Below are 27,351 nucleotides of genomic sequence, written 5' to 3'. Positions count from 1 at the left end.
CCGGCGGCCGCGCGTCGACGGAGAGCGGCTGCGAGGTGAGGCGGGGCGGCGGGCCCTCCCGGAACTCTACCGCCGCCCCCGGGCGGGGCTGAGCCGTGGCGCTGGGGGCTCCGGCAGTCCGAACCGCTGCCCTGTGCGTGTTCGCGCGGGCAGAGCCGCGCGGGGGTCGGCAGGAGTGGGGGCGAGGGGAGGGAAGGAGCGCTTTGCTGCCGCGACGCCTCCGGCCGTCCGTGTGAGTAACTCCGTACGGCGGCGGTCCCGCTGACGGGCTGTGCCGAGCGCCTCCGCGTTGCCTGCTTGCCTCTGGGTTGGAAGGATGGAGGGTGGCTCGCGCTGTGAAAGTCTGACCTGCGAGAGCGAATCGCGGATGCGCCCGACTCCCCTTTTCTTCAGTTAATTTGTAAAAGTTATCTCAGGATTTAAAAGCACGGTGGTTCGTGTGTTCTCCCGAATAGTCTCCCTGTGATGGTAAGGCTGGCCGTGATGTTTGCGCAGCGATTTCATACTCACTGTATGAAATTCTTGCGGCGCTTTTGAAGTCTGGTCGAGATTTTTTTTTTTTGCAGCATTCTAACGCTGCGAAGTTTGAACCGATTCGCAGAGGCTGGTTCTCAAGCGATGCTTAAAATACTTGGTTTCTTTTGACAGCGTTTGTTAATGATGGAATGGGTGCCACTATAAGAGCTGACAGCAAGATATGGCTCACTTTCATCCTGGGTAAGTAGAAGGAATATGCTGGGGAGAAATGCCTTCTCTTTTTTTCTGCAGCTGTAAGTTGTATCAAAATATATTCAGAGTGTGAGTTGAAAAGAAAAAAAATAACCTGGCTCCTGGCTTACGCTGCAAAAGGGAAGGGAAATACCTTCCTTCATCATTTTTTTCTAAGTTTGTACAGCAGTTGATGTGGTGTCAAGACATTTGCTTGAAAATGGTGGTTCACGAGAGATTTATAGATCTCCCCTATGCGGTCGTTAATTACGAAGAAAAAAAACTGTTGGTAAGCAATTAGTCAGACCAGCTTGTTTTGCAAGGCTGGAAGAACCTAAAGCTGGCAGGGGATGTAAATTTAAATGTTATCTCTGGGAATATTTGGGAGTAAATGACAAAATGGCTGATGGCCAAATCTTGAAAAAAGCATCCAAAGTGCTTGCAAAATTATATAAAAAATGCGTTCCTGATGTCAGCAAATGTTATTAATGGCATATTTAACAGATGCAGAGTTATCTGTTCTCTGAAAGACTGTCAAGGAATTCCAATGGTGCTGGCAGTATTGATGACACTGCCAGTGGTCTTTGTTGCCAGAGGGAGTTTCTTCAGTTTGATGAATTACCTTGCAAAGGAGTGGCAGAAAGGCAGCACTTAGCTTACAAACTAATTGATGAATAAACTGCTCCTGAATTGCTTTGCTAACTTCTGTTTATTCAGCATTTCCTAGACTAACACTTACTTGTATGACACAGAAACATTTAACAGATGGTCAGAAGAGGAAAAATGCTTTCAGTTGTTTGAAATTTGAGACCAGATTAGGTAGAGAGCTTTATAATTTGTGGAGTTTGAACTTGGCTGCAAAACTCAGGTAGCCAGCTGAATGCCTCAGGGAGCTATTTGTAAATAGCTCCTTTTAATGGACCAGTAGTAGTGAGTCTGTTATGAATAGCAGCATGGTATTTGCAGTAGTAAAGGCTGTAAATATACTAAGTTTTAGTGCTATTTGAGTATTTGTTTTTGTTTTTTTTTTTTACTTCAAGGTCCAGGTTTTGTAAAGAGAAGCTTCTGCAATTGGAGCTAGTGTTGTTATAGAGTGTTACTTTTTTCCTCTAAAGACTAAGTCTAACACAGGTGCCGTGTTAAAGTTGTCAGATTTTCAAGAACGTTGTTCTACAATGCTTTTGCCATACTTTTTAAATGTCTGTTGAATTGAGGCCTCATTCTGATTGCGTGGAATCTCAGAATCCTGAGTAAGGGGCAGAAACAGCCCAAGCTGACACGGTTCTTGTTGTTACCTGTTGTCCTTTATTCCAACCGTAGTCCCTTTGGAAATGTGGACAGTATTAATCAGTTTAACTTGTGTTCCGTATCCTTTTGTGTTGCTGTGTCTTAGTGGTTATTGTTCTCTTGGTAAACGAATTGTGTATATCACAGCTTTTGAAGAATGGCTTCTTTCTTCAGTATTCAACTTTCAGAACCTGATTGCATCTCTTATGTCTTTCACGTTGGCCCTTCTTAGAACGGAAAACACAGGATACAGATAAACACAGGAAGACTGAACTATCAGATTTTACATAATAACCTCAGTCTGCCAAAATCTGATCATATGCTTTGCTTTTTACGATTCTTACGTAGAGAGAAAATGGCATCAGCAACTTCAGGTACACTGTAGTTTGAGATGTCTTTCTAATGTTAGGACTCTGGTTTCCCTTCACTTCCCAGACATTAATGGGATCAAAGGATGGTAATTTTAAGAGAATTGATCTGTGTGCTTTCCATCAGAAACTAGCTTATTGTACATCTGGATGCCATCTGTTGACAGGTGTAGATTTGGACTGGTAATGCAAGTCTATGAATTTTGTGCATTGACTTTAAATCTAAGTAATGACTTGAATTGCTGAGTGATTGTAAAAGGTCTTCTTTTTATTCATACAAAAGGGTAATAGTGGGAAGTTTCATAAAGATGTTTGATATTCTTAGAAAATCATTCTGATTGAATGTATTTACACTTACTGGATTGATTTTCAAATGCAACATTTACAGGAATAACGTTTGAATACGGTGTTTTCTTTGTGAAATAAGTGGACATTTGTGTTTTGAAATATCATTTGCTTTATAAATGGATGTGTAAGCTGAAAACACTGTGTATTTGGCATATTTGGAACTGTGTGAATTCTGAGGTCATGATCAGTACCAGCAGCTAACGTGCATTTATTGCACTCCTACTGCACATACTTACTTAACATGTAATCTGTTTCAAAATGGATGGTTTTTTTTTCAGTAGTTGAAGTATGTGTGAGTATATATGTAAACTTATTTCAGCATCTGATTTTATTGGGAATCTTAAAACTGTTGCTGAGAAATGAAATGATGCCTTATTCTTCTGTCTACAAATGTGATTCTGGGTAATAAGTAAAAGGTAGGGACTCTTCTGTCTCCTTCTTCATAGTTGTTGCAAAACACGCTTGTTCATCAAGTGTGGTTTGCTGTGTTGCTCTTACATCTAATGTGCTTACCTGAAATTCCACGTATCATCTGCCTTTCTGAAAAAAAAAATTAACAACTTCTCCATGAGAACTAATGTAGATATTCTTAGTATAAAAAAGAAGACAGCTGCTGAAAGCTTAAGACATTGAATTCCACTTATTGAGGACTGTACTGAGAAATCCTTCTGTTGTTTTATCTTTTTTTTCCTAGAAAGTATATGTAAAAAAGATACAAATCTAAAAGAAAGCTTATGCTGTTCATTTTTTAATGGATATCCATGCCTCTATTTGAGAAAACAACTGAAGTGGAGTTGAAGCGCTCTTTAAGAAAGTCTGAAAGTGGTATGGTGTAACCTTAGCTAGTATGTAAAAATATGTAGCTTGAAGTAAATGTTTTCCTTTATGATTGTGGAGGCAGGTATTTAGATATATTTTTTCCTTTTAGATTTTTTTTATCTTAGCATTTTTTTCTGTCTTACCCATTTTCATTTCACTTATCTCTGTATACAAAGCTTTAGCACTAAAATTGAAGTTTGTGAGCATAGCCTGTTGCATTGTCACATGTAGTGACAAGAATAACAAGCACTGCCACTGACAGCAGGAGCAATTGCAGGCTCTGTGTTAGAGGAATGTGTGCCTTGGGGTGCCAAGGGTATATTCAGTCCGTATCAGTTTTGGTGCTTGCAGATGACTTTTTTTCCTGTTGTTCCTGCTTCTTGCCAGAAACAAACCATCATACACGTGTAGCACGCAGTCTGAACCGTGTGAACAACTGAGATGTGCCTTCAGTAGCTCTCTGACTGCAGTGTGAGCGTGGAGGTACTTGCTGTAAGGCTCCCCTTTGTGCTGTGCCGTGCCCAGCCCTCCTGCCTGCTGCTGCTGGAGTGTGGGGATCAGCACCCTGGAGAGAGGCGCGGCTCAGCACCTCTCGGCCCCCTGCTCCATGTAAGCCGTGTAGATAACAGGGCCCTCAGCCACAAAGGTTGCCTTGGGCCGAAGGCCACCTGTCACCCTGACCTTTCTATGGTGGAGAGGCACTGTGTGCACAGAGAGCAGCCAGGACACTTCAGTCTAGGAGTGCCAGACAGAGGTTCCTCTGTCATTTATTCCTTGCTCGTGCTGGGTTTTCTTCCGCTGTGAACTTTGGATGCAGTGGGAATGCTGCTCATGCAAAGTAGAGTGATTTCTGATCTCTTTGGATCTATCTTGTATTGCTCAGAACGTCAGACTCGTATGATGTTCATCCACCACTTTATCACGTGTTTTTCACGTCCAGTGTTCCTCCATATTACCTCCTTAATTCTGCAACTAAGTGACAATGCAGATAGTCTCAAAGTGGTCAAATGGAACATTATTACAGGCAGTGTTTACCATGTTCAGCAATTAAAGTCTCAGTTAGACTTGGTTTGACATCTTAAAAATGTTCAAAATACGCTATGTATAACTTACCTGTGCTTATCACTCACTTATGTTTCTTCATAGCTGAAATGGCTATTTTAGATTCTGATGGATCGCACTGAATGATGCATGATACAGGTGGGAACACTGCGTATTGCTGAATGTCATTGGCATGATTTCAGATTTTCAAAGAGCTGCCCATGAAATTTAATTCAGATGTGCTATTCTGCTGCTGCTCTGGAGGCTGAGTACCTTCTGAGCACCTCTGAAGTAGTGCTGTAAATATTTAGAAGAACACAGTTTAAATATTTGAGTAACTTGACACCTTTTGTTTCCTTTACAGCTGCTTTTGCAGGAGTCCTACATTGGTAAGATTCTATTTACTGTTTGAGGGTAATGTGATACTTCAAAGTGTCATTTTGACTTATATTTAGACAAGCTATTTGGATAATTTATATTTAGATCTTTCCTCTCAAAACCAAGTTGTCACCTCTAAGATGCGTAATTCTGTTTTTATGAAGCTGATTAGAAAGCTTTCTTAAGCTTGTTCAGCTAAGAGTGAAGCCTGCTTTCCAGCTGGTAAATTATTAGACTCATAGAATATCCAGAGTTGGAAGAGATTGACAGGAATCGTAGCTTAGCTATGCACATTCAGCAGCTGCATTTCCTGTAGCAGATTTTTTTTTAACCTGAGTGGGTTCTGAAGGTCCAGGTAAATCCTTTCAACCTCCTCCTTCATTCTGCTTATTTACATTTGCTTTAATTTTTCAGTCTTGTTATATTTTCTTTGACCTTTGTCTAGCCAATGGTTTCTTTGTATGTAGAGAAATGGATTTTGAACTAATTTTTGTCCGTGTAATTACTGCGTTTCGGGTTCCATCCTAAGCCTCACCTTTAATTTTTGTATTCTAGACGTTGAACAGAATGGCTTCTATAGTGATTTTCACCCAGCTGCTTTCGTAGAGATAAAAAGTAACAATTTCTGCCACTGTATTTTTGTTTCTTAGCTCAAGAAGAGCCTATTGATTTTTGGTAGCCTGTTTCTTGATAATTTCTATTCCAGAGGAGGATTGCGTGCAATGCTTTGCCTTTTTTTCTTTAATCCATCCTTTCCAATGAGGAAGCTTCACTTGGACAAATGTTGCCTCCAGTTACTTGCATTTCTCCTGTTTTTTTACATTCAATGTTGTAGTTTCATCCTTACTTAAATAACATTGATAATTTCTATATATAATCACAGATATCTGAATTAAAAAGTAATAGAAAAAATAGAAAAAATGAACGCTGCTTACATGTGCATCGTAGTAGTGCCACCAGTTTTTAGTCTGTGCTTCTTTTTATTTGTCAGATACTTGAATTTTATTTAGCAATATGTATTCTTGCTAATTTGAATAGCATTGCACTTTTGTCTTTAAATGTCTACGCTTCTGTTAAAATGCATTTGAATGTTGTAACTAATTCCATAATAGCATTTAATGAGTTCTCTGTGGATTCATGGTTTTTTTTTTTCCCAGTTAAAATTATCTGAACAGAAGAGAATGTTGGTATGACACCTGAGTAAAACAGCAGTTTATAAGCAGGCTTTGGGTCTCAGTAAATGTCTTGCCAGCTCTTATTTGGTATATATGACTTAATACAGGTTCTAAAACTTCATTGAATTTTCACTGTTTTTTGTTTTTATTTAAACAGGTGGCACATAACAACTCTGTTTGAGAGTGATCGTCACTTTTCTCACCTGTCAACACTAGAAAGAGAAATGGCTTTTCGCACAGAAATGGTTAGATTATCTCCTAATAAAAGATGAAATGATTGGAAAAATTCATGACCTCGTGATCATGAATTTCTTAATACCTTCTGGATAAGAAAAACATTTTTCTGTCTTGTAACTAACATACCTTACACTTTCACATTTCTCTCTGCTGATCATTGTGTATTTTTCTCTTCACAGTTTGCTTAAAATAGGAATTAAAAAAATGATTGTGGAGAACCTAAAGTACAAATCTGCAAATATCTTGTGGAGTAGCTTTGATTAAAAATGTGGCATAGCAAGAGTATGAAAGTCATTTTTAATTAATGTTTGCATACGTGTATTTCTTTTGGAAGCTTTTATTTAGTTTGAGAACTATGAAGTATTATGCTAGTGCATAGTTAACTAAACAAATGAGAGATTATGATGTGTCATGAAACAAAATGGAAAGAAACCCACGTTGTTTCAGTAACACTAATAGAGAGGATTTGGTAAATTGGGAAGTCTTCTTGGGTCAATTTGTCCTGCTTCTTAGAAATACTAAATTGCTTTTAAAAATGGAACCTTGTACATGGTGGTCTGTGGAGCAGATCAGAAATAATCATTCTTCTCCCCTTGTAATCATTCTTCTCTCCTTGTAGGGTCTTTATTATTCCTATTTCAAGATCATTATTGAAGCACCATCATTTTGGAATGGACTGTGTACAATTATGAATGACAGACTAACTGAATATCCCTTAGTGATTAACACCTTACAAAGGTTCAATCTCTACCCAGAGGTAAGCAGTGTTTTAACAACAAGATTCTCAAAGATTTGAGAAATCTTTGGTTTCTTTAGGCTTGATTATAAATTTATAAGAAATGTTACCGTGGAAAGTGCAGTTGTAAAGATAGATTGAATAACAAAGTGTAGCTGGGATATTGCATTTCAAATTTAATATCTGAAAGTAACTTTGTATGTTGTGGCCAATTGCCATTGTTATTTACTGTTCTCAAACGTCATCACGTACTTCATATCAAAGGTGAATAATCTGAGCATTTTAATATATCGTGCTCTACAGTTGCAATCCAGTTTTATCTTCTAGCGTAGTTTTCTTAGCTCTGGAAGTAGGTTGCTGACTTTGTGCACTTCAGGAAATAGGACATGAAGTGAAAGTGGTACGTGACAATGGCTGCAGGGATAAAGATACTGAGAGATTGTTTTGGCTTGCATTTTGTGTTGGACAGTGAGCTAATGATTAATCACAGTTTACTGTGGCCCTTAAATCCAAGAGTGGTGTGAATTTCTTCCAGAACAAAATAAATTCCTCTTTATAAGACTAATTACAGTTGTTTTGTATGAGTTTGTTACCTGACTAGATAAAGCTTTTAGTCTGGCTTTTTTGGTCACTAAGAAGATGTCAGTAATTACAGAAATATTTGATTTTCTCTCTTACGATGTTTTGCCTTTGTCTCTCAAACATTTTGCAAAGGGGAAACTCCTTTGCTTAATCTTCCTTTATGTAATTCTGTGTGTCAGGAACAACTTGTTTCTTGGAGAATCAGGGAGTAATAGTGGCTGTAATTGCCTGGTTACTAGCATTTATTCTCCTGCTCTGTGAGAGCAGAGCTGCTTCCAGGAAATAAATGTGTAAGAGTTCCTGGCTAACATGTATGTATACAAATCTCATTTAGCAGTTTCTTTTGCTTTTTATTTCCTTGCTAAGGAAGAAGTAACTGCTATAGACTAATGCTTCTGGTATCCTCTCTTGTGTCTTGCGGTTGGTTGTTTTGTTTTTAACTCCAAAGGGATTGCAGTTCAGTTCTAGAAATGCAGTGTTACCAGTGCATGTTGCATATGAATAATATATTGTCTTTAGCTGAGAAAGATTTATTGACTTCAGCTACAATCTGACATGGAAAAGACAAAGGTAACTGATCAGGCGAACTTACTCTTAACAGAATCCTCAGTATCACCATGAAATATGGTATGTTGGATGCTGAAAGCAAAACGAGAGTAATGAAATACGATGGCTGACATTCTGTTAAACATTTAGGAGATTGCGGTGCAAAATATGTAGGCTTGTCTGTTCATTTAGAGTTTTCTAGATTCTTACTGCCACGTTGAATTTGGTGATACGTTATGAGTTCATTCATCTTTTCTGTGCCTGTGTGGGCATGAAAAGCAGACAGTGGTCTTCTCAGCTCCTTTTAGTCACTTAATGCATAATATCTAGCTTCTGTGTAAATATTTCACAATATTGTAGAATCACAGAATGGTTTGGATTGGAAAGGACCTTTAAGCTCATCTAGTTCCAACCCCCATGCTATAGGCAGGGTCACTTCCCTCTAGACCAGGTTGTTCAAAACCTCATCTGGCCTGGCCTTGAATGCTTCCAGGGAGGGGCATCCACAGCCTCACTGGGCAACCTGTTCCAGTGTTTCACCACCCTTTTCTTAAATTTGTTTCTTGATTTTTCTTGTTTTTATGTAATTGCTTATAAAAAGTAATTGATAGGGAGCAACTTGACTTCTAACACTTGTTGTCCAGATTTATCTAGTTTGACTTGCGATGAGTGGTAGGAAAGTGCTTTGTGGACTTATTTGTTGACAGTTAATTTTTTTTCCTCCTGATACCCAGTATCCAGTTAAGTTGTTGGGGAGTGTTTCATTTCCATTTTAATTTTTAGGAGCTTTCTAGCTTTTTGGTGCTGGCATTAAAACTGAATTTTAATAGTAGTAAAGGCTCTTCCAGTGGCTGTATAGTGAGTGATGGAAAGTGACAGAGAGCTAATGTGTTAATTTCATGCTAATAGCAGTTTGCTGTCTGGCTGTTCAGGACAGGAGATATTTGTGTGTGGCAGTAGTGATGAAAATCTGAGTTGGAGAAATGAATGTTTCAAAGACCCCATGTAGTTTGGGGTTATTAATCAGTGGCAACCAGTAAAAGGGATCGATTTTCCTACATGGTCTTTAACAGCAAAGGACTGGTCCATAGAGGTATCCTGGGTCTAATGGCCAATCTTTTCTTTCCCAAGTTCTGCATTTATCCAGTACAATACAGTGCAAATTCCAAAAATGCCACTGTGTTCTAATTGACCTAGCAATTTTGGCTACTGGCTTGCTTCCATTTTCGTGCTCACGTTTGAACTGTTTCATGTGAAGCAGCTTTTGGCAAGAATGTTTCTGTTCTTTGTATGAAGTAAGTAAAAGTCTTGGGAGTGGGGAGACTGGGGTTAGGGGAGTATTCATGTGTAATAACATCTGCAGCTGACATAAGCACTTGTGACATAAAAAGATTAAGCTGTAATTTTTTTTGGTGCAGGATTTGTTCAGCAAGAATGCTTTATTCACTCACTGTAAAGTCAGCTTCGGGGCTGGTGATGCAAGTATGATGGACAGATGTCTCTAAGCTTGTATTTGCATTCTGTTGGCAGTGTGCAACCACACTTAAGTGTTAAGAGAAATGATTTGGTGTTGGTTCAAGTCCTGTTATTGCTTATGTGGAGTAGGGGTGAGTGTCTCATTTATATGCACAATCAGCAGTGCCAGGACACAGATGTTCAGGAAACCCTCAGGAATTCAGGGTGGTGTACTTTGCAGGTCATGATGTTAAGGTGAGGAGTATGGGTCTAGACAAAAAGGTGTAGGTATATTGTGAATATGCAAGGTTTACATTATGGGAATGTGAAGAGCATGGACAAATTGAGTTAGGATATCTGGAGTCCTAGTTTGAGAACATAATCTAACCATAGAATTGCAGAAAAATTGAATGAAGGGGTGTCTGAACATCACTTAGTTGCACCACTTTGTTTTAAGTGAGATGAAGTAGGTTGCTAAGGACTACCTATGATTTGGAGTGTTCCCACCTCACTGGGCTTCCAGTGTTTGACCATCTTAATAATAAAAATAAAATAAATCTTGTGTGTAACTGGAGGGTCCTGTATTTCTGCTTATGCTTATTGGCTCTTGTCCTGTCACTGAGTGCAACTGAAAAGTTTCTCAGAATTCTTTAGAATCATAGAATGACTTTGCTTGGAAGAGACCTCAAAAGATCATCTAGTTCAGAGCCCTCAGCCTTGGACAGGGTTGCTAAGCCCTGAAACAGGCAGTAGATCAGGTTGTGTAGAGGCCCTTCCAACTTGACTTTGAACACCTCTAGGGATGGGATGTCTGCAGCCTCTTGGACAGTCTGTACCACCACCATTTTCCCCAACATCTAATCTAAACCCTCTCTCCTTTAGTTTAAAACCATTCCTGTTGTCCTATTGCTATCTACCCCTGTAAAAAAAGTTTATATCCATCGTGTTTATTATCTCTCTTTAAATACTGGAAAGCCATAATGAAATCTCCCAGGAGCCTTCTTCACATTGAACAAGTCCAGTTCCCTCAGCTGGGGCTGCTGTTGCAGCCTGGAAGTTGAACAGGGTACTGGGCTTCATCAAAGGAAGAGTTGCATCAGGGTGAGGGAAATGATTTCTCCACCTCTGCTCTGCCACTGTGAGACCTGGGACCCCCAGTACAGGAAGGATGCTGTTGGGTTGAGTCCACAGGACAATCCCAAAGATGGTCAAAGGGCTGGAGCACCTCTCCTATGAAGAAAGATTGAAGAAGCTGGTCCTATTTTGCTTGGAAAAGAGAAAGCTCCTGGGATACCTCATTGTAGCATTCTGTTGCTTGAAGAGAACGTACAAGCAGGAAGGGAATTGACGTTTTATGTGAAGCAGCCTGACATGGAAGCGTGTATGAAGCAAAGATGTGGAATTGAATTCTGTCATGTGGAAAAAATGGACCCATTGACATTCATTGTTGCTTGCTGAACATTAATGGAGACCAAACAGTGTGTGTGAATACAGTGAGCCTGCCTACAGTGGGGCTCTTGTTCATTGCTGGTGAAAATGCATAACTAATGGTGGTGACTATGCTGAAAAACAGTGTTTCGTAGCTGAGAATTTGCTCTATCAGTTAGTGTTGTTGTGCTTTTTCTGTTTTAGTTTCCATGGGAACAAATAGAAGGCATTACTTTCAACATGATCCGTGTTTACTTTATTACCTAATGATAGAAGACTATAGCATTTTATGAAATGTAGCTATTTCAGTGAGAACTGAAAGCAGAGTAAGAATGAGTGCCTCCTGCACTTGTACCTGCTGTTGGCTGAGCCCTGGGCAGTGGCAGGGCACTAGCAGCTGTCTGGATCTGGCTGTGATCTGACATGGGGTGGCTAGTTGGCTGTGCATCGTCTTATAGAATCATAGAATCATAGAATAACCAAGGTTGGAAAAGACCTAAAAGATCATCCAGTCCAACCGTTCACCTATTCCCAATAGCTCCCACTAAACCATGTCACTCAACACAACATCCAGCCTTTCCTTGAACGTGCTTGTGCTCACAGAGGCCACCCTTGCAGCCCCCCCCTACCAAAACCTTGTTCCATAAGCCTGATGCACACTTTATCAAGGATCAAGTTAATATTTCCTGTATTGTATCCCCTTCTTGTCCTTCTTAAAGATGTGACGTAACAGTGTTATTAGTTGGGCAGGGAAAGAGTAGGTGGAATCATGCTTCCTGTACATGCTTTTTTTTTTTTGGCACGGGACTGGGACCAATAATGCTGCATAGTTAAATATCTTTTCAGTCTGGGGACCTTTGGGTTGTAACTTCCAGAGCAGCTTGACTGGAACGGTCACGTTATTTATTTATGAGCTCAATAAATCTGTTATATCTGACAGAACATCTTGGTAATTTTATCCAATGACTTTGCTGTGAGATGAGTCACAGATTTTCTGTGTGTAAAATACTGGTGTTTTCTATGTCAGGCGTTGAGTTTTTGGAAACCTGTAATCCTTTTTTTCCCACCTAGGTTGTCCTTGCCAGCTGGTACCGCATATATACTGCTGTTATGAATTTCCTTGGTGTACCAACAAAGACGTGTTGGACGATAAACAGAGGAAAAGATCTTAGTCCTGTTGAAAGTTGTGAGGGTGAGTTGCATTTTGTTTGACTTCCTTCCTGCAAGCATTTTGTTGTGGCTTCTAAGAACACCAGCAAGTAGAATGTGGGCTTTATTTCTTAGATATTACCCCTATCTAGTCTGAACTTGTATAGTGCCCTTCAAATGTGCACAGCTGTAGTTTGAGCCTATACTGTATTGTGCTGTTATAAGATCTGCTGTGTACAATTGAAGGCTCTGTAGATGCGTGAAATTTTTGTAGCTATTGTAGAATCTGCAGTTTGTTCTAAGACAAAAATTTACCCTCTGTTTTCTTTCATAACCAGAATGTGAGAGGGAGGGGAAAAGGATAACTACAAGGCTCCCCTTTGGCTAGTATTTTGTGTTGTGACCTAATATTCAGACCTCATATCTTGGATTTGATACCAAACGTCGGATGCTGCCACTTTCTAGCTTGTTTAAAAATTCTTTTTTGAACATGTAAGGTGTTGTCTTTTGAACTGAGCATTATGCAATGGAAGTACTTTGCTGAGAAACGCAGTCGAGACATTCTACAGTCAGTTTGTAAAGTTGTTTCGTTTTATCATTTCAAATGCCTTTGTGTGGTCACATACCAATATTTTTCTTCTTTGCACCAAACTACACAAGCTCTCTTCAGAATGGTTCACTTGCACGTATATTTGTTGTTTACTGCTTGTGACAAAATTAAATTACTGTTCCTGGTGTTTTTAAGAGACAGCAACAATAAAAACGCAAAAAGCCACCAACAACCAAATCCTACAGCTATTGAAGCTACCAAGTTTGCTGGGCATATCATCATCTTTTTTTCTTTCTTTTTGTCTTTCTTTTTGGAGAACCATCTCGCTGTAATTTCGACAGTGTTGAATAAACATTTCTGTGTACCAGACTGAAGTTTTGCTAGTTTCTCTATAGTGAACGAGGCTTTTTGAAGCTGTTGTGAAGAAATCATTAGAGGCTGGAGGTTTAAAGAAAGAATAAGAGGAAAAAGGATAGGCATGTGAACACAGAAGTGTTTGTGAATGGGTAAATTGAAAGACGTGCGTTATTAGAACTTCTCTTGGCAACTAATGGAAGAAGAAAAAGCTAAGAGCATTATGTGTGATACATTTAAAGATATGCTTATGCTGAAGTGAGAGTATGGGGAATACAAACTAGATCTAAAAGCCTTTATGAAGTCAAAGCATCTTAGAGAATGTTGCTATGGCTATGCTTATCCTTTCTATACATTTCAGGGTTTTTTGGAGGTAGTGCTTCCCTCCTGCCCAAATACTATGCCTTTTTCTCCCCTTCTAAATTTACTTATTTTTAGGAGTGCAGTCTTTTCATTTAATCTTTCCAGTAATCTTTGTGACTTTTTTTTTTTTTACCCTTTCTTTAAATATGTTAAGTTAGCAGTGTTCTTTATTATAATGGTTGTGTTCTGTTCTCTAAACTATATGACCATTCGTGTATATTTGCTGTTTGTTTATTAGGGTGGGGAGACCCTGCTTCCTTTTATGTTGCTGTGATTTTTCTTTTGAATGGACTGATGATGTCACTGTTCTTCATATATGGCACATACCTCAGGTAAGGCAGTTGAGGCCGAGTTATTTCATTGATATTACCAATTTGCTTTTACAGTAAAACAAACAAAGTAGATAGTAAAATATTTTGAGGATTTGTAGTTTGTACAGTGCATTGCAATAAAAATACTACCACATTATCACTAAAAGTTACTAGGACAAACAATATTGTTTATTAAAATATATGCTGATGATACTACAAAAACTTACAGGAGATTTCAGTGAAGTGGTATAATGTTGATAGCACTGGGTTGTGGATCAAACTAAATACTATGGAGTTTTTAAGCCAGTTTTTGTATCTCTGTGCTCTTAAGGTTATCAGTATAACCCATGCTTAAAAAAATACATTGAATGACACTGTGCTTTTAACCAAGACTGGAGTTTTTACGATGCTTTTCTTCCAATAGTACTGAATTTCTTTCAATTTTAGTATAATGGAAAGGATAAAATGTTTTGGAAGATAATCTGTTACTTTGCAGACATACTTCCCTTTTTCAGTGGATTTCTGTTTTCAGTATCTGTCCTTTAATTTCAGGAACTGTAAGATTCTTTTGTATGTAAAATTGGCTCCATGTTCAGCAGAAAAATAGAAGCAGGAATATTTGTACCTCTATTTTCATTTGCCAGTTTTGGAGAAATGCAAAAAGCTGCTATGTTTTCCTCTAATAGATGTGATTGTTTCTCCTCTTCTTTCCCTGACTTCACTACCTTGAGTTCTCTTGCTCTCACTGAAGCATGTGGTGAAAGTTCAGATAAAGAAAAGTGGAAGCCGAATTGACAGTGGAAAGAGGAAGTTGCCTGGTGTAACTGTCAGGCATTTTGTGGTAAAAAAATGTATATTTGTGTTCCCTAATGTGGAAAATGAGCCTCTCGCTTTTTGAGGAAGTGGGTAAACTTTGAATCTTAATATCATTAACTTGCCATGTTTCTTTAAAGGAAGATGTATGTAAAGCAGTGTTACATATATTAGTGTATAGAAAACTCAGTACTATCTTAACGTTGCAATGCATTTCTCAAATAATTCTTGAGTATCCTAAGCAGGTCAGTTGTAAATGATCTGCAATTTAGGTAGTCAAGATGACTAGAATATAAATTAAATTAGAGTACTTTCAGCTGGGATTATGAAAAGTAACAAGTGACTCTGCAGTTTCCTGCAGGTAGGATTTTGTCCTTATTTATTCTCAAGACATTTATATTTGGATACCAGATCTAGGTGGCTGCCTAGATATTGCATAGGTTCAAAGGTTCCTCTAAGCCAAGGAAAGCCATCTTTAGGCTTTTCTCAAGGGTATAAAAGGAACTGAATCTAGAGCAGTGCCTTTCTACTGTGGTGAAATAGGTAATCTTATGAATTGGTGTAGCTCTGTCCACTTAAGGTGATCTTTAGTTGTTTGTTTGTTTGTTTGTTTGTTTTGTGACTACTTGAAGGCTTCTTGAGACTTCTTCTCATAGTGCTTGGCTTATTTGATGTTGGGGAGCCATCCTCTAATATTGTCTAACTGGCCCTATATGATGGAGTGACAACGCTGATGGACAAAGCAAGGGCAACTGATGTCATCTACCTGGACCTGTGGAAGGCCTTTGACATGGTCCTGTGCCACATCTTTATCTCTAGATTGGAGAGATATGAGTTGGGAGGGTGGATTGTTCAGTGGATAAGGAATTGTTTGGAAAGTCACAGCCGGGATGGTTGTTGTCAATGGCTCTATGTCCAGGTGGAGGCTGGAGATGTGTGGTGTCCCTCCAGGAGTCTGTCTTGGGGCTGGTACTCATTTTTATCAGTGATATAAATGATGGGATTGAGTGCACCCTCTGCAAGTTTGCAGAGGACACCAGGCTTAGTGGTGCAATTAACATGTCAAAAGGAAGGGGTGTTCAGGTTTGGGCATCTCAGTGCAGAAGGGACATCAAAGTGCTGGAGCAGCAAGGCTTGTGAAGGGCTTGGAGAATATTCCCTGTGAGGGGTGACTGAAGGAACTGTTTAGTCTGGGAAAGAGAGGAGGCTGAGGGGAGACATTATTGCTCTCCTCAAATATCTGAAAGGTGCTTACAGTGAGAGTGAGGCTGGTCTCTTCTCACTGGCGACAGGATGAGGGGAAATGGCCTCAAGTTGTGCCAGAGGAGGTTTAGGTTGGATATCGGGAAAAACTTCTTTACAGAAAGGGTTGTTAAGCACTGGGACAGGCTCTCTGGGGAGGTGGTTGAGTCACCATCCCTGAATGTGTTTAAAAACCATTTGTGGTGCTCGGGGACATGATTTAGCAGTGGGTTGTTAGGGTAGGATGGTTAGGTTATGGTTGGACTTGATGATCTTGAGGGTCTTTTCCAACCTGAGCGATTTTGTGACGCCATCCAGAGGGTCCTGAACAAACAGGAAAGCTGGGCCCATTTGAACCTAGCAAGGTTCAACAAGGTCAAGTGCAAGGTGTTGCACTTGAGTCAGGGCGATTCTAGGTATACATACAGACTGGGAGAGGAGCTCCATGAGACAAGTCCTCTTCAAAAGGTCGTAGGGGTCCCAGTGAATGAAAGATTTAACATGAGCCAGCAGTATGTGCTTGCAGCTTAGAAGGCCAATCATGTTCTGTGCTGCATCAGAACAGGAGTAGGCAGCAGGGTGAAGGAGGAGATTGTCCCCCCCTAATCCACCCTTGTGACACCCCACCTGGAATACCGTGTTTAGATCTGGGGCCCCCAGCACAGGAGAAATGTGGAGGTTTTAGAACAGGTCCAGAGGAGGACCATGAAAATAATCAAAGGGCTTGAGAACCTCTCCTGTGAAGACAAAAGCTGAGGGAGCTGGGCTTGTTCAACTTGAAGAAGAGAAGGTTGGAAGGGGTTCTGCACAACCTCATCTACTGCCTGTTACAGGAGTTGACAACACTGCCCACTGCAGGGGGGATTTGAACTAGATGTTCTTTGAGGTCCCTTCCAACCCAAGCCATTCTATAATTTAAGTTTGTGAGCAACAGACGTCTCAAGCTTACATATTTTTTGTAGCTATTTTTTTCCCATGTGTTCGTGAGATAAGTCATCTTTCTATTCCAGCCTTGATTTGCCTTTAGTCTCTTTGCAGCTGGTGAGGAAAGATGATAGGTTAGTGGAAGACCACTTTCTTATCATTTATTTCTAATCTAGCTTGTGTTCTCACATCTATGCATGCTGTAGTCTGTTGTTCAAAGATTTCAGCTAGCAGAAATGTAGTTGGCTTTGTAGGAGTAGGTTTTTTTGTTTTTGATGTTTAACTCCCTTAGCCAGTTTTTCTCCCCAGCTTAGAAGATGACCAGACATTGTATGTCCCTGTCCTAGCACTCGCTGTCTATGGCCAGTGTTAAGAAGGGGAGCCTTTAGAAGTAGCTGATGAGCTGGGTTTGCTGTAGCGTGAAACTGCAACCATTGCTTAGTCAAAGACACTTCAGAATCTTTTTGTATGGTTTGTCAGTTTCAGGTTTAGGAGCATTCTCTCCTACTACAGTTGAAGGAATTTGTTGAAAACTTGTTCTAAGATTGTTGTTTTTTTGTTTTTTTTTTTTAAATGGACAAATGAATGGTATTTATATGATAAGCACTTTATTTAATTGTAAGATTCTCCCCCATTCCTTCTGCTCTTGCAGTTGAAGGGCAGAAAGTGTAAAACAATTGTGAAATACTGCATCTCAAGGAGCTACCCATAAATTTCCTGTATCTCCTTCTGAAAGTACTTTTTTGTTATTCTGTTTCTTGCGTGTTCATAAAGAAGGAATTAGTGCAATTTCCTAAAAGCTTTCCTTAGGCTTCAGCTTATGGTACGTAGGAATCAAAGTTCTTTCAGTATTTCACACCTGATTCTACTAGACAAAGAACTAACTGTTGAGGTCATCTAGAGTCCTTTAAAACAGAATAATTTAGATTTATTAAATAATTAGTAAGTTTTTATACATGGGTGGATGTAGGTTCTAGTGGAAGGGCCACTAATTAGCTAATCCAGGCATGCTTAAGTTAGGTTTATGGAATATGCATGTTATACTTGCATTAATTCACTTTTTCTCAGAATATGTGGATTCAACAAATGGTGTATTTAATGGCTGCTTTGTTTGGCATGAAAGTAACATAAGTTAAATGAATCATAGAATCTTAAGGAAAGGACCTGCAAGATCATCTAGTCTAACGGTCCTTCCATCACCATTGCCACCACAAGCACTAAACCAGATCTCACAGCTCCTCATCCAGGCACCTCATCCAGGGACAGTGACTCCACCACCTCCCATTCCAGTGCCTGACCACTCTCTGAGAGAAAAAGTTCTTCCTGATGTCCAACCTAAACCTCCTCTGGTACAACTTGCAGCCATTTCCCTGGGTTCTGTTCGTTGCCTGGGAGAAGAGGCCAAACCCCTCCTCATCACAACCTCCCTTTCAGGCAGTTGTAGAGCGCAGTGGGGTCTCCCCTGAGCTTCCTCTTCTCCACACTGAAAAATCCCAGCTCCCTCAGCTGCTCCTCATAAACTGAAACTGAACACAATACTCGAGGTGCAGCCTCACCAGTGCTGAGTACAGTGGATGATCACCTCCGTGCTCCTGCTGGCCACACCATTTCTAACACAGGCCAGGATGCCGTTGGCCCTCTTGGCCACCTGGTCACACTGCTGGCTTGTGTTCAGCCGAGCATCAACCAACTCCAGGTCCCTTTCCTCTTCACAGTCACCCAGCCACTCATCCCCAAGCCCATAGTGCTGCATGGGGTTGTTGTACCCATAGTGCAGGACCTGGCACTTGGCCTTGTTGAACCTCGTCCCATAATGTTCTAGGTTAAAATCAAAACCAGATAATAGTAAAATTCAAAACATTCGTATATATTGGAAAGAAAGAGGTTTGTTACTTACACGTATCAATGATACTATGTATTTCCTACATGGCCCAAGACAACTCCTTCACTCAGCGGCAGTGACTCCTCTTCACTCAGACAGGCTGAAAGGTTGGACACCCAAGCTTTGATGTTTCATCACACTGTCAAAGCTTTGCGGAAAACTTGAAGGCTTTTTTCTTTTTTTTCTTTTTTTTTTTCTTTTTTAGCAAACTTTTAATTTTGTTTCTAAGACTAAAATTTATTTATTTATTTATTTAAATATTAAGCGTATTTGTTTAATCATTTTGGACTTAAATATTGATGCTTTTAGCATTTGCAGAGTGAAAGGTTATGTTTCATGTGTAAGAAAGCACGTTTCCTGGAGATTGTTTTAGCACTCATCTGGTATCTTTAATCCCAGGACTCAGTGATTCTGTTTGGTCTGCATATTAGTGATGGGTGAAGGATCTGAGAGGATATAAAGATTTTGTTGGTTTTTTTTTTTTCCCTTAATCTTGAGCAGCTGGTTGATACTTTTGTTAAGCAGCAAAAATAGTACTTTCCAATTCAGAGTAGAAATGCAAGTTCTTTTCTCACAAAGAGGTTGCTTGGTTTGTGCCACAGAACATGGGTAATAAGGTTTTATCTGTTTGAAAAGATTTGTTATCCATGCTATTTTCAGGTGAGAAAAACTAAGTACTATCTTGGGTTTTAGTGTTGGCTCCATGGTGCTTGTTATTCAGCACATAGACCTGATTTATTTAGAAACCTATAAAAATTCCTTAAGGGCTTAAAAAGCTTTTACACGTCAGTGTCACAGTGCTGCACATAAGAATTAGGCTTTGTCTTATACTGACTCTTCTATATGAATTCATTTTTATATATGTTTGCTACCATGCTTGGTTTGATTGTCCTAATAAGATCTTAGGTTCAGACTGATATTTGCAAAGTCCTGTGAGTGATTGCGTGTGCAGGTTCTAGAATTTTCTGATCAGTGTCCTAGGGAAGAAATATTTCATTTATACTGCTTGGGATTTAAAAATGAATAAAATATGCTCTGCACTTCTCAGAAGCAAGTTCTATGTACAGCAGGTTAAACACCAGAAGTTGAAGACTGTAATTCGTAGGGCTCATTTTTACATCAGCTCATCATTGCTGGTGTAATGATCACAACCAAAGCTTGTGACAGGCAGAAGAGCAACTTCACAAATAATTTACATTAAAATTGGTGCTCTGCAGAAGAGAGTTGATGTATGAAGAGCTCTGCTCTGGAGTAAACACTAGCTGTGTAGCTAGTCTTCTAATATCTTCTGTGCAATGTGGATTATTTTTCTGTGATGCCCAAAAGCGTTTTTGCTTTCCCCAGCAAACTTAGCTATAAGCAAATGCACCACATTTTTGAAGAAGCATCAGCTGTTAGGAAGTTCTCTTGTATTTATATTTCATGTTCTTCTCACAGCGGGAGCCGTCTAGGAGGCCTCATTACCGTGATGTGTTACTTTTTCAACCATGGAGAGGTAGGATTACCACCTTATTTTTCTTCCTTCTTATTGAAGAGTAAGATCGATCTCATTTCCTTAAAGACAATGATGCTGCTGATTTAAATGAGGATGAATGTAAAAGGCTAATAGGAGTAAGACGTTACTGTATGCAAAATAGGTTACAATTTGTATGATGTATAGCACTGTAATGTATCACTTCAGATTTAAAAAATAAATAAAAATCAGAAGGGAAGTATAAAGTAATTCTGAGATTCACGTCTTAGTAGCACAACAAGTTCAAGTTGCAGAACATCAAAATCTTTCTTCCCTGTTCCAGACATAATTGGACTTAGATGCATCATGTGCATAAGCCTTAGAAACAGTGGAAGTTTTCTTTAGATTGCTATGTATTTTATCTGAAATTCGTGAATTCACATAGTGCAAATAAACCCCTGTTCTACTGCCATTCTTTTTGGATGATAATTTGGAATTAGTATTTTATCCTTTGCTAGAAAGCTCTGACAAGAGTATACATTGTTTTGGCACACTATGGCATAGTGAGCTCTGCTGTCCTACTTGGCACAATCTAAGAGACTTCATGTTCTCTCTTCAGATGACAGGGAGCACACATAAATCTTTCACAATTATGTGTACTAATTTTGATGGTAATTGGCAGACAACTTTTCATTTATTTTACATTTTTAAGCACCTGTTTTACACTATTAATTTAACATATTAGTGGAATACCAGAACAATAAGCAGATAATCAAATGGTACTGATTCTGGTAATATCTTTGATTAAAAATGTATTTTTAAAAATGTCTTTAAGGTTCTGGGAATCAAAGTAGAAGGGACAAGATTGTATAAACATGCTGTAAGGTTTCATAAATTCATTATTGTCTATGTTAAGTTTTTGCCCTTCAGTAATAGAGAATCTTTCTGATTTCTAGTATGAATCTATTGATAGCCATTTTCTATCCATTGGTATGTCAAAAATGTCCTCTCCTTGAAATATTTTCTTCTTCCATAATGCTTATGTCCAAAGCTGTGTACTCAAAACAATTTTATCCCCTGGTTAGCCTTCATGTAAGGTTTCTGAATGGACCAACCCTTTCATTTTCCTTAAGATAGGAAGTTACCAGGCTTCTTCTGCATCTCTTCTTGCAGTTTGTGAACACAACTCTCTTTTCAGCAGTCCTCTCAGGAGTATATATTAACATCCATCAAAATATTTTTCTTTTTTGCAGAAAGGAAGGGGGATTAAGCCTATGCTAATTCTTTTTTGCCTTTTGTTACTTACAGAGTCAGCTTTGTTTTGTGTGCAACAGAAGATAGGTAGAGGGGCTTATGTGCTTTCTGCATTGAAGTTGCTCTATTTACTTCAGATTGTATCATGGTAACTGATAGCCACAATGCAAAATGGTATTTCGGGCTATAGGAGTACCTCTCTATCTCCTGTAGGTTGTGTTTCTGTATTTCCTGGGCACAGGTTCAATGCTGTTTGTCCTACAGTGATAAATTGCTGTCTAATGGAAATGGAGTTAGACAAAGGAGAGTGGCTAATACTATTGTGAAAGCTACGTTTGTGGAAGAAAAGCTACAGAAATAATTTGTCAAAGCATGCTTAGTAGTTTTGCAAAAATTTTGCATGCTAAATAGGATGAACACAATTCTCTCTGTTGCAACAGTAAGTAAATACAGTTTGAAGATGTATTTCGTTCAAACTATTTCTGCTAACTATTGGGTGAAAGCCATCTAGGTGCTAGCTATGTAGTTGTAATCAAAGATTTTGCTTACCTTCACTTATAAACCTTGGATTTAAATGTGATTGTGTTTCATTCGTCCAGACGCAGAGTGGTTTGGTGTGTTGTGTTCTTTTGTTGTTTTTTTAAACAGCAGATTCCACTTAAAATATGATTTCCTGCTGTTAGACTGCTTATGCACCTGAAAGAACGCTGTGCAGAATTGAAATAATCTGAAGGATGGTTTTTAATCATATAGGAACATAAATTTTAGATAGTAAGTTAGTATTAAGTAATGTTCCTAACTTTGAAGTTATAATTTTTTTTTTTGATGAGCAGTGCCATGTGCACACATTTTCTAAAGAGCTGAGTATAAGGGTCGGAATATCAGTGAAGCAGGTGAGCTGTTTGTCACAAACCCAAAGGGATTAATGAAGAAGATATTGGGTTGATTTAATTGCATTATCTTTGACTTCAGTAGGCTAAAGAGTGAAGGAAATAATTTAGAATAGCTTTGTAAACTTCAGTTTGGTTTTAGTAGCCTATCCTGGAGAGCAGATTTTATAAAAATTTTCTGTCTTGCTGCTGCTAGAAATGTAAAATGTTTGTAACCTGAATGGTCTAGTGTGGTGAAGAGTGTGTTGGTTTTTCCTCTCCCCACTACATTGTCCATGTAGGTGTGGCAAGTGACTGCCTGAAGTTGGGAATAATGTCAGTTAGCTGAATGACTTGTTAAGTTCAGCAGAAGCAGAGACAAGCAGAGGCTCTCCTGGCTGTTTTCTTAGAAGTTCTCTATCTGTCACACTTAGTCTTGGAAGAGTAGTAATTTGTCTCTTTGTTAAACAGTGCATCATCGACCTCAGGTCTGAAAGCTGCATCCTTTCTCCTTCTCTTTTTTGCATCCTGTCTTGTTGGTTTTCTTCTTGTGGGGTGTTTTGTTGGTTTGTTTATTGTGCTGTTGGCTTTTTGTTTTCCTTTGAGTTTTTTGGGTTGTACATAAAAGTTTGGGGTTTGCTTTACTGAAGAGTTTTTGGCCTTTCATTTTCAAATACAGATGCATTGCTTTATGAAAGTACAGCACCAAACATTATCAGCTAACCCAGTTCTTATTTTTAGTGCACTCGTGTCATGTGGACTCCCCCTCTTCGTGAAAGTTTCTCATACCCATTCCTTGTGCTTCAGATGTTGCTTTTGACCTATATTCTCAGGTACCTCTCAATTTATACTTAGCTTCTAAAAGTGAGTTTAAAAAAATGGAACGTGGGAGGAAACATATTTAAATGCATTTGTTTAGATATTATTGTGCTGTAGGAATATCATTAACATAGAAACTTTCCTGTGGCTGTTACATTGCAGATGCTGCACTGGTAGAGCTGTAGTCACGTTACTCATTTATTAAAAGGAAATTGTTTCAACTTGAAGACATGATTAAAATAAATATCAGAATTACTATGTTGGGAAACACATGTCTGAATTAAAAACAAAAACAAAAACAAACACACAAAAAAGAGAATTTTTGGTTGATGTCACTTCTATCCCATGGAAAGCAAGCTATACTCCAGGAATTGTTTTTGTCCCTCTTGGAGAGTGGTACGTTGATTGCACTTAGAATAAGCTTATGCTATGAAACAGCGAATGCAATAGCACCCATAAGCTATTATGTTCTTTCAATTCATGTGTTTATTAGTTCAGTCTTTCAAGCAATCCTAATGATAATAATGCAGAGATGCTCTTGAGTTCATTAGCCCTGCTTTTCTGTGGTTGTTTCTGGCCTGCAGTGTGACTGTGTCTTGCCTTTGGTTTGAAAAATAAGCATGGTTGTTAATACTGAGGGTTTTCCACTGAATTCTCTTGCATCAGATTTGCAGTGTATTTGTGTTTCAACTGAATTTTGCATAACCACAGATTTTCCTTCATTAGGTTATACTGACTTGTAGTTATTGGTGATTAAACCAAAAATGCATAACTCATCTGTCACTATCTTGTATTTTTTAGGTAAGAAAAAAGATACAAAATAAAAGATACAAAAATATTTAAAAATACATCATTAGGAGTAGTTTGTAGAATGATTGCTAGATTATTTGAATGGTAAACATTCGTTTGAGGCTAAATAGTTAAATGGGACTAAAAACAGGGAAGTTAAATACACTGATCCCAGTGTATATGTTCTGTATCTATAACTACGACACTTTTGATTAGATAGATGTGCTACTGCTTCAAATCCTGGTGTGTGAAGTAGTAATGGAGCTTGTGTGCCTACCAATGACCAATGAAGGGATTTCAAAAAGTTGGCACGATGTTTTAAGACTTAACTTTCAGATTTTCAGTTCGAGTTCCTACTTCAAGAGCCATGCATGCTGGTCTTCTGACATAATGGAGGAATGGTCTTTGAAACAGAGTCTAGAATATGGTAGAATCATGCTCAGCATGACTTCCAGTACTTAATCAAAAGACTTTTTAGGAGAAACTGAAGAAAATTTTACAGTATTTGCTGAGACTTCTGTAATCTGTTGGGTTTGGGTTCTTTTCAGCGACTGTTTGTGATCTCCTAATCTTTCGGAGGCCACTTGGTGTGAATTTTGAATCATAGCATGTTTCTGATATGATCTCTGAGCTAGAGTTAAATAATAATAAAAAAAAAAAAAAACAAACAAAACAACAACTTTTCAGCAGGAGATGGAAAACAGGCTATTTTCAGTCTGAGGTGAGTTTTGTGCATTTGTCATTGCCCTGGAATCCTGTGCTAGGATTGCTGGTGAAAAGTTGTGGAGAGGAGATACGGAAGAGATGATAGAGAGTGCTGGAAGAGTGAAATCACTGTCAGATACAGACTTTTATGGGAATAATTGTGATTCTGGCTGAAATAAAAGTAGTTGTGACCTGACTGCAGTTGCTACACTAGGGTGGACTACACAGAGTGCTCCAGGTTGAATTCCTGCATTACATGCTCTCAGAAAAATACATGCTTGGAAAAGGGTGACTCATCAAATCATTAAGAAACATTAGAACTGTTGTTTTTGGGAAGTTGAAGGAAAATGTCACTAAATTTACTTCAGTGTTACTTTGCAAAGACTGTTATTGCTTGCTAACTTCCAAGGTAACTTTTGTTTTCATTCCATGCATTCTGATAGTATGCAAATGTCTGTGTAGTTTAACTTACTGATACCTATTCTGTCTCTTTTTCCCAAGGATTCCGAATGTTAATAAAGGAAGCTTGATTGCACTGTGTGTTTCTAATATCTTTTTCATGCTTCCCTGGCAGTTTGCTCAGTTTGTTCTTTTAACTCAGGTAAGACCATATTCACCTCTGCATAGTCTTTTTCTTTACTTTAACCAAATTGACTATTTTGTACAGGCAGCCATTGAGTGTACAATTATCTTGATGCTTTCATTTCAGCTAGACTTGCTGTCAGGGAAGATTCACTCCATTTATCACACCAGGTTTTTTCTAGTCTTTAAATTTAAATTTGCTCCATTTAAAAGTCTTTTTTTTTTTTTTTTTTTTTAACCAGGATTAAACAAATTCCTTTTTCCTTAAAAGCAACCTTATGCATAGGATCATTACATTAGAACAAACGCAGAACATAAGAAAACTTTGTACACTGAAATGCAAAAATAAAAAAGGCGTTGATCTTGCATTGCTTTGGGCTTTTCACAATTTTTTGAGTAGAGCAAAGTTTGCATGGATGTGACAGCTGGCATAATTTTACATGGTTTCCTATTTAATTTTAAAAAACCTGACAGCAGTGGCATAATTTTACTGCATGAGGGTTCATACAGTTGAGGTAACTTAAACAAGTGCTACAAGAAATGTAGTAAATGCTAATGTGAGCAATAGGTTACTGTCACGCAGCACAATTTCTTAATGTTTAAATTGACTGCAAAGTAACCTGTTGTTTAAAACCTGTCCATGCCTCCATACCTTTTCAATTGTCTGCTGCACTCAGAAGAGGTGTTGATTGATTGGAGTTGATATTTTTGAACAATCTGCATATACTGTGTATGCAGATTTTCTAACTGGAGATGAGGAAGCCATTTAACAATGTAAAATGTAAGAAATGCATTGCTTTACTCAGTTTTAGATGCTGGCCTTGAAATTTGATATTATAGTTTCATGATTTTTCCTTATGTTTTAAGCAAGCTACCAAATCAGTGAATCCAGTTTTTTTTTTTTCAGCACCAAACTGTGGATGCTTTGCTGAAAATGTGGGGCTAGATGATGTTAATTAATGCTTATGTTTGTGTTTTGTTTTTGTTTTTAATCCGTTTTCTCATGGGTGAAAGATGATGTGTTCAGTGCTGTATTGTGATGACTTACATTTCTGTAAAGCTGAATACTTGCTCCTTGGATGCTCAAGTGTGTTTGATAACTGTTATTAAGACCTGCAAAATTCATGTTTCTTGAAAGAAGCAGTTATAAAATGTTGACATATTTATTTAGCAAAAAAAAGCAATGAAAGTTTGTGTATGATTATTTGAATACTTACATTTGTGTATGAATACATATCTGTTAGAGCAACTTGACCACTGCAAATTGTTTTAACTTTCTTTTTTTGCTTTTGATTCTAGATAGCTTCATTGTTTGCTGTGTGTATTATGGGTTATATTGACTCCTGCAAATTACAGAAGATACTCTCTGTTCATATGGTATATATTTTTTCTCCAACTTAAGTCCTACCAAACTGTTCAGAACTTCAAAAGGCATTGTGTCTGAAGTGTTTTCCTTAGTTATAAGATTGAAAAGATAGAAGAATAGAATAGAATCGTTTATTTGGAAGGAACTGTCAAGTATCATCAAGCCCAGCAGCCTAGCCATTTAATCAAAAGCTAAAGCACCTGAATAAGAGTGTTGCCCAAATGCATCTTGAATACTGGTAGGCCTGGGGCATCAAGCTGTTCTCCAGAGTTTGACCACCCTCACAGTAAAGAAATTATTCTTAATATCCACTCTGGCTCTCTGTTGATGGCTTTGTGCCACTCCCACCATGGAATCTGTGCCCAGGAGCAGAGCCTGACAACTCTCTGCTTCTTCTTCTCAGGGAGTTGCAGAGAGAGGTGAGGTCTCCTCTCAGCCTCCTCTTCTTCAGGAGGACCCAAGTCTAGTCCAACCCAAGTGTCCTCAGCTTCTCCTTCTAGCCCTGTCATCAACTGTGGTGCCTCCTCTGGAAGCTTTCAAGGACCTTGGTGTCCTTTATTATACTGTGAAGCCCAGGGCTGCATGCAGTATTCAAGGTGAGGCTGCACCAACGCTAATTACAGCAGGAGAATCGTTTTTTCTAACCGACAGGTTATGCTGTCTTTAATACACCTGAAACGCGTTTTGCCTTCTTGGCTGCTGGGCACACTGCTGGCTCCTTCTGAGCCTGCTGGCACCTACCTCCCATCTGTACTTGTGAGAATCATTCCATCTCACGTGAAGAAGCCAGCATTTTCTTTTGTTGAACTTCATGCTAT

The 27,351-nt window shown here is 38.7% G+C and overlaps 1 protein-coding gene across 3 annotated transcripts in view; it reads left to right on the top strand.

Annotated features, from left to right (window-relative positions):
• The window catches only part of DPY19L1 (dpy-19 like C-mannosyltransferase 1), a 47,692-nt gene continuing 20,341 nt past the window's right edge, over positions 1-27,351 (top strand). The window contains exons 1-11 of one of the 3 annotated variants that reach the window (XM_042816986.1): positions 7-35; positions 649-717; positions 4,936-4,960; positions 6,282-6,369; positions 6,981-7,118; positions 12,180-12,300; positions 13,763-13,856; positions 20,134-20,191; positions 23,014-23,105; positions 25,087-25,186; positions 26,467-26,544. In XM_042816986.1, coding sequence (XP_042672920.1) covers positions 666-717; positions 4,936-4,960; positions 6,282-6,369; positions 6,981-7,118; positions 12,180-12,300; positions 13,763-13,856; positions 20,134-20,191; positions 23,014-23,105; positions 25,087-25,186; positions 26,467-26,544 — 846 coding nt within the window. In that variant the 5' untranslated portion in view covers positions 7-35; positions 649-665. Of the gene's footprint in view, positions 36-186; positions 233-648; positions 718-4,935; positions 4,961-6,281; positions 6,370-6,980; positions 7,119-12,179; positions 12,301-13,762; positions 13,857-20,133; positions 20,192-23,013; positions 23,106-25,086; positions 25,187-26,466; positions 26,545-27,351 lie in introns of those variants that run through there. The other 2 variants (XM_042816987.1, XM_042816989.1) reach the window with 2 other exon arrangements.

The sequence above is a fragment of the Centrocercus urophasianus genome, unplaced genomic scaffold (genome assembly GCF_019232065.1).
Source record: "Centrocercus urophasianus isolate 14NV4802_14NV808 unplaced genomic scaffold, USGS_Curo_1.0 seq_16, whole genome shotgun sequence".
NCBI classification, from domain to species: Eukaryota; Metazoa; Chordata; class Aves; order Galliformes; family Phasianidae; genus Centrocercus; species Centrocercus urophasianus.
This window is presented reverse-complemented; position numbering and strand designations above follow the sequence as displayed.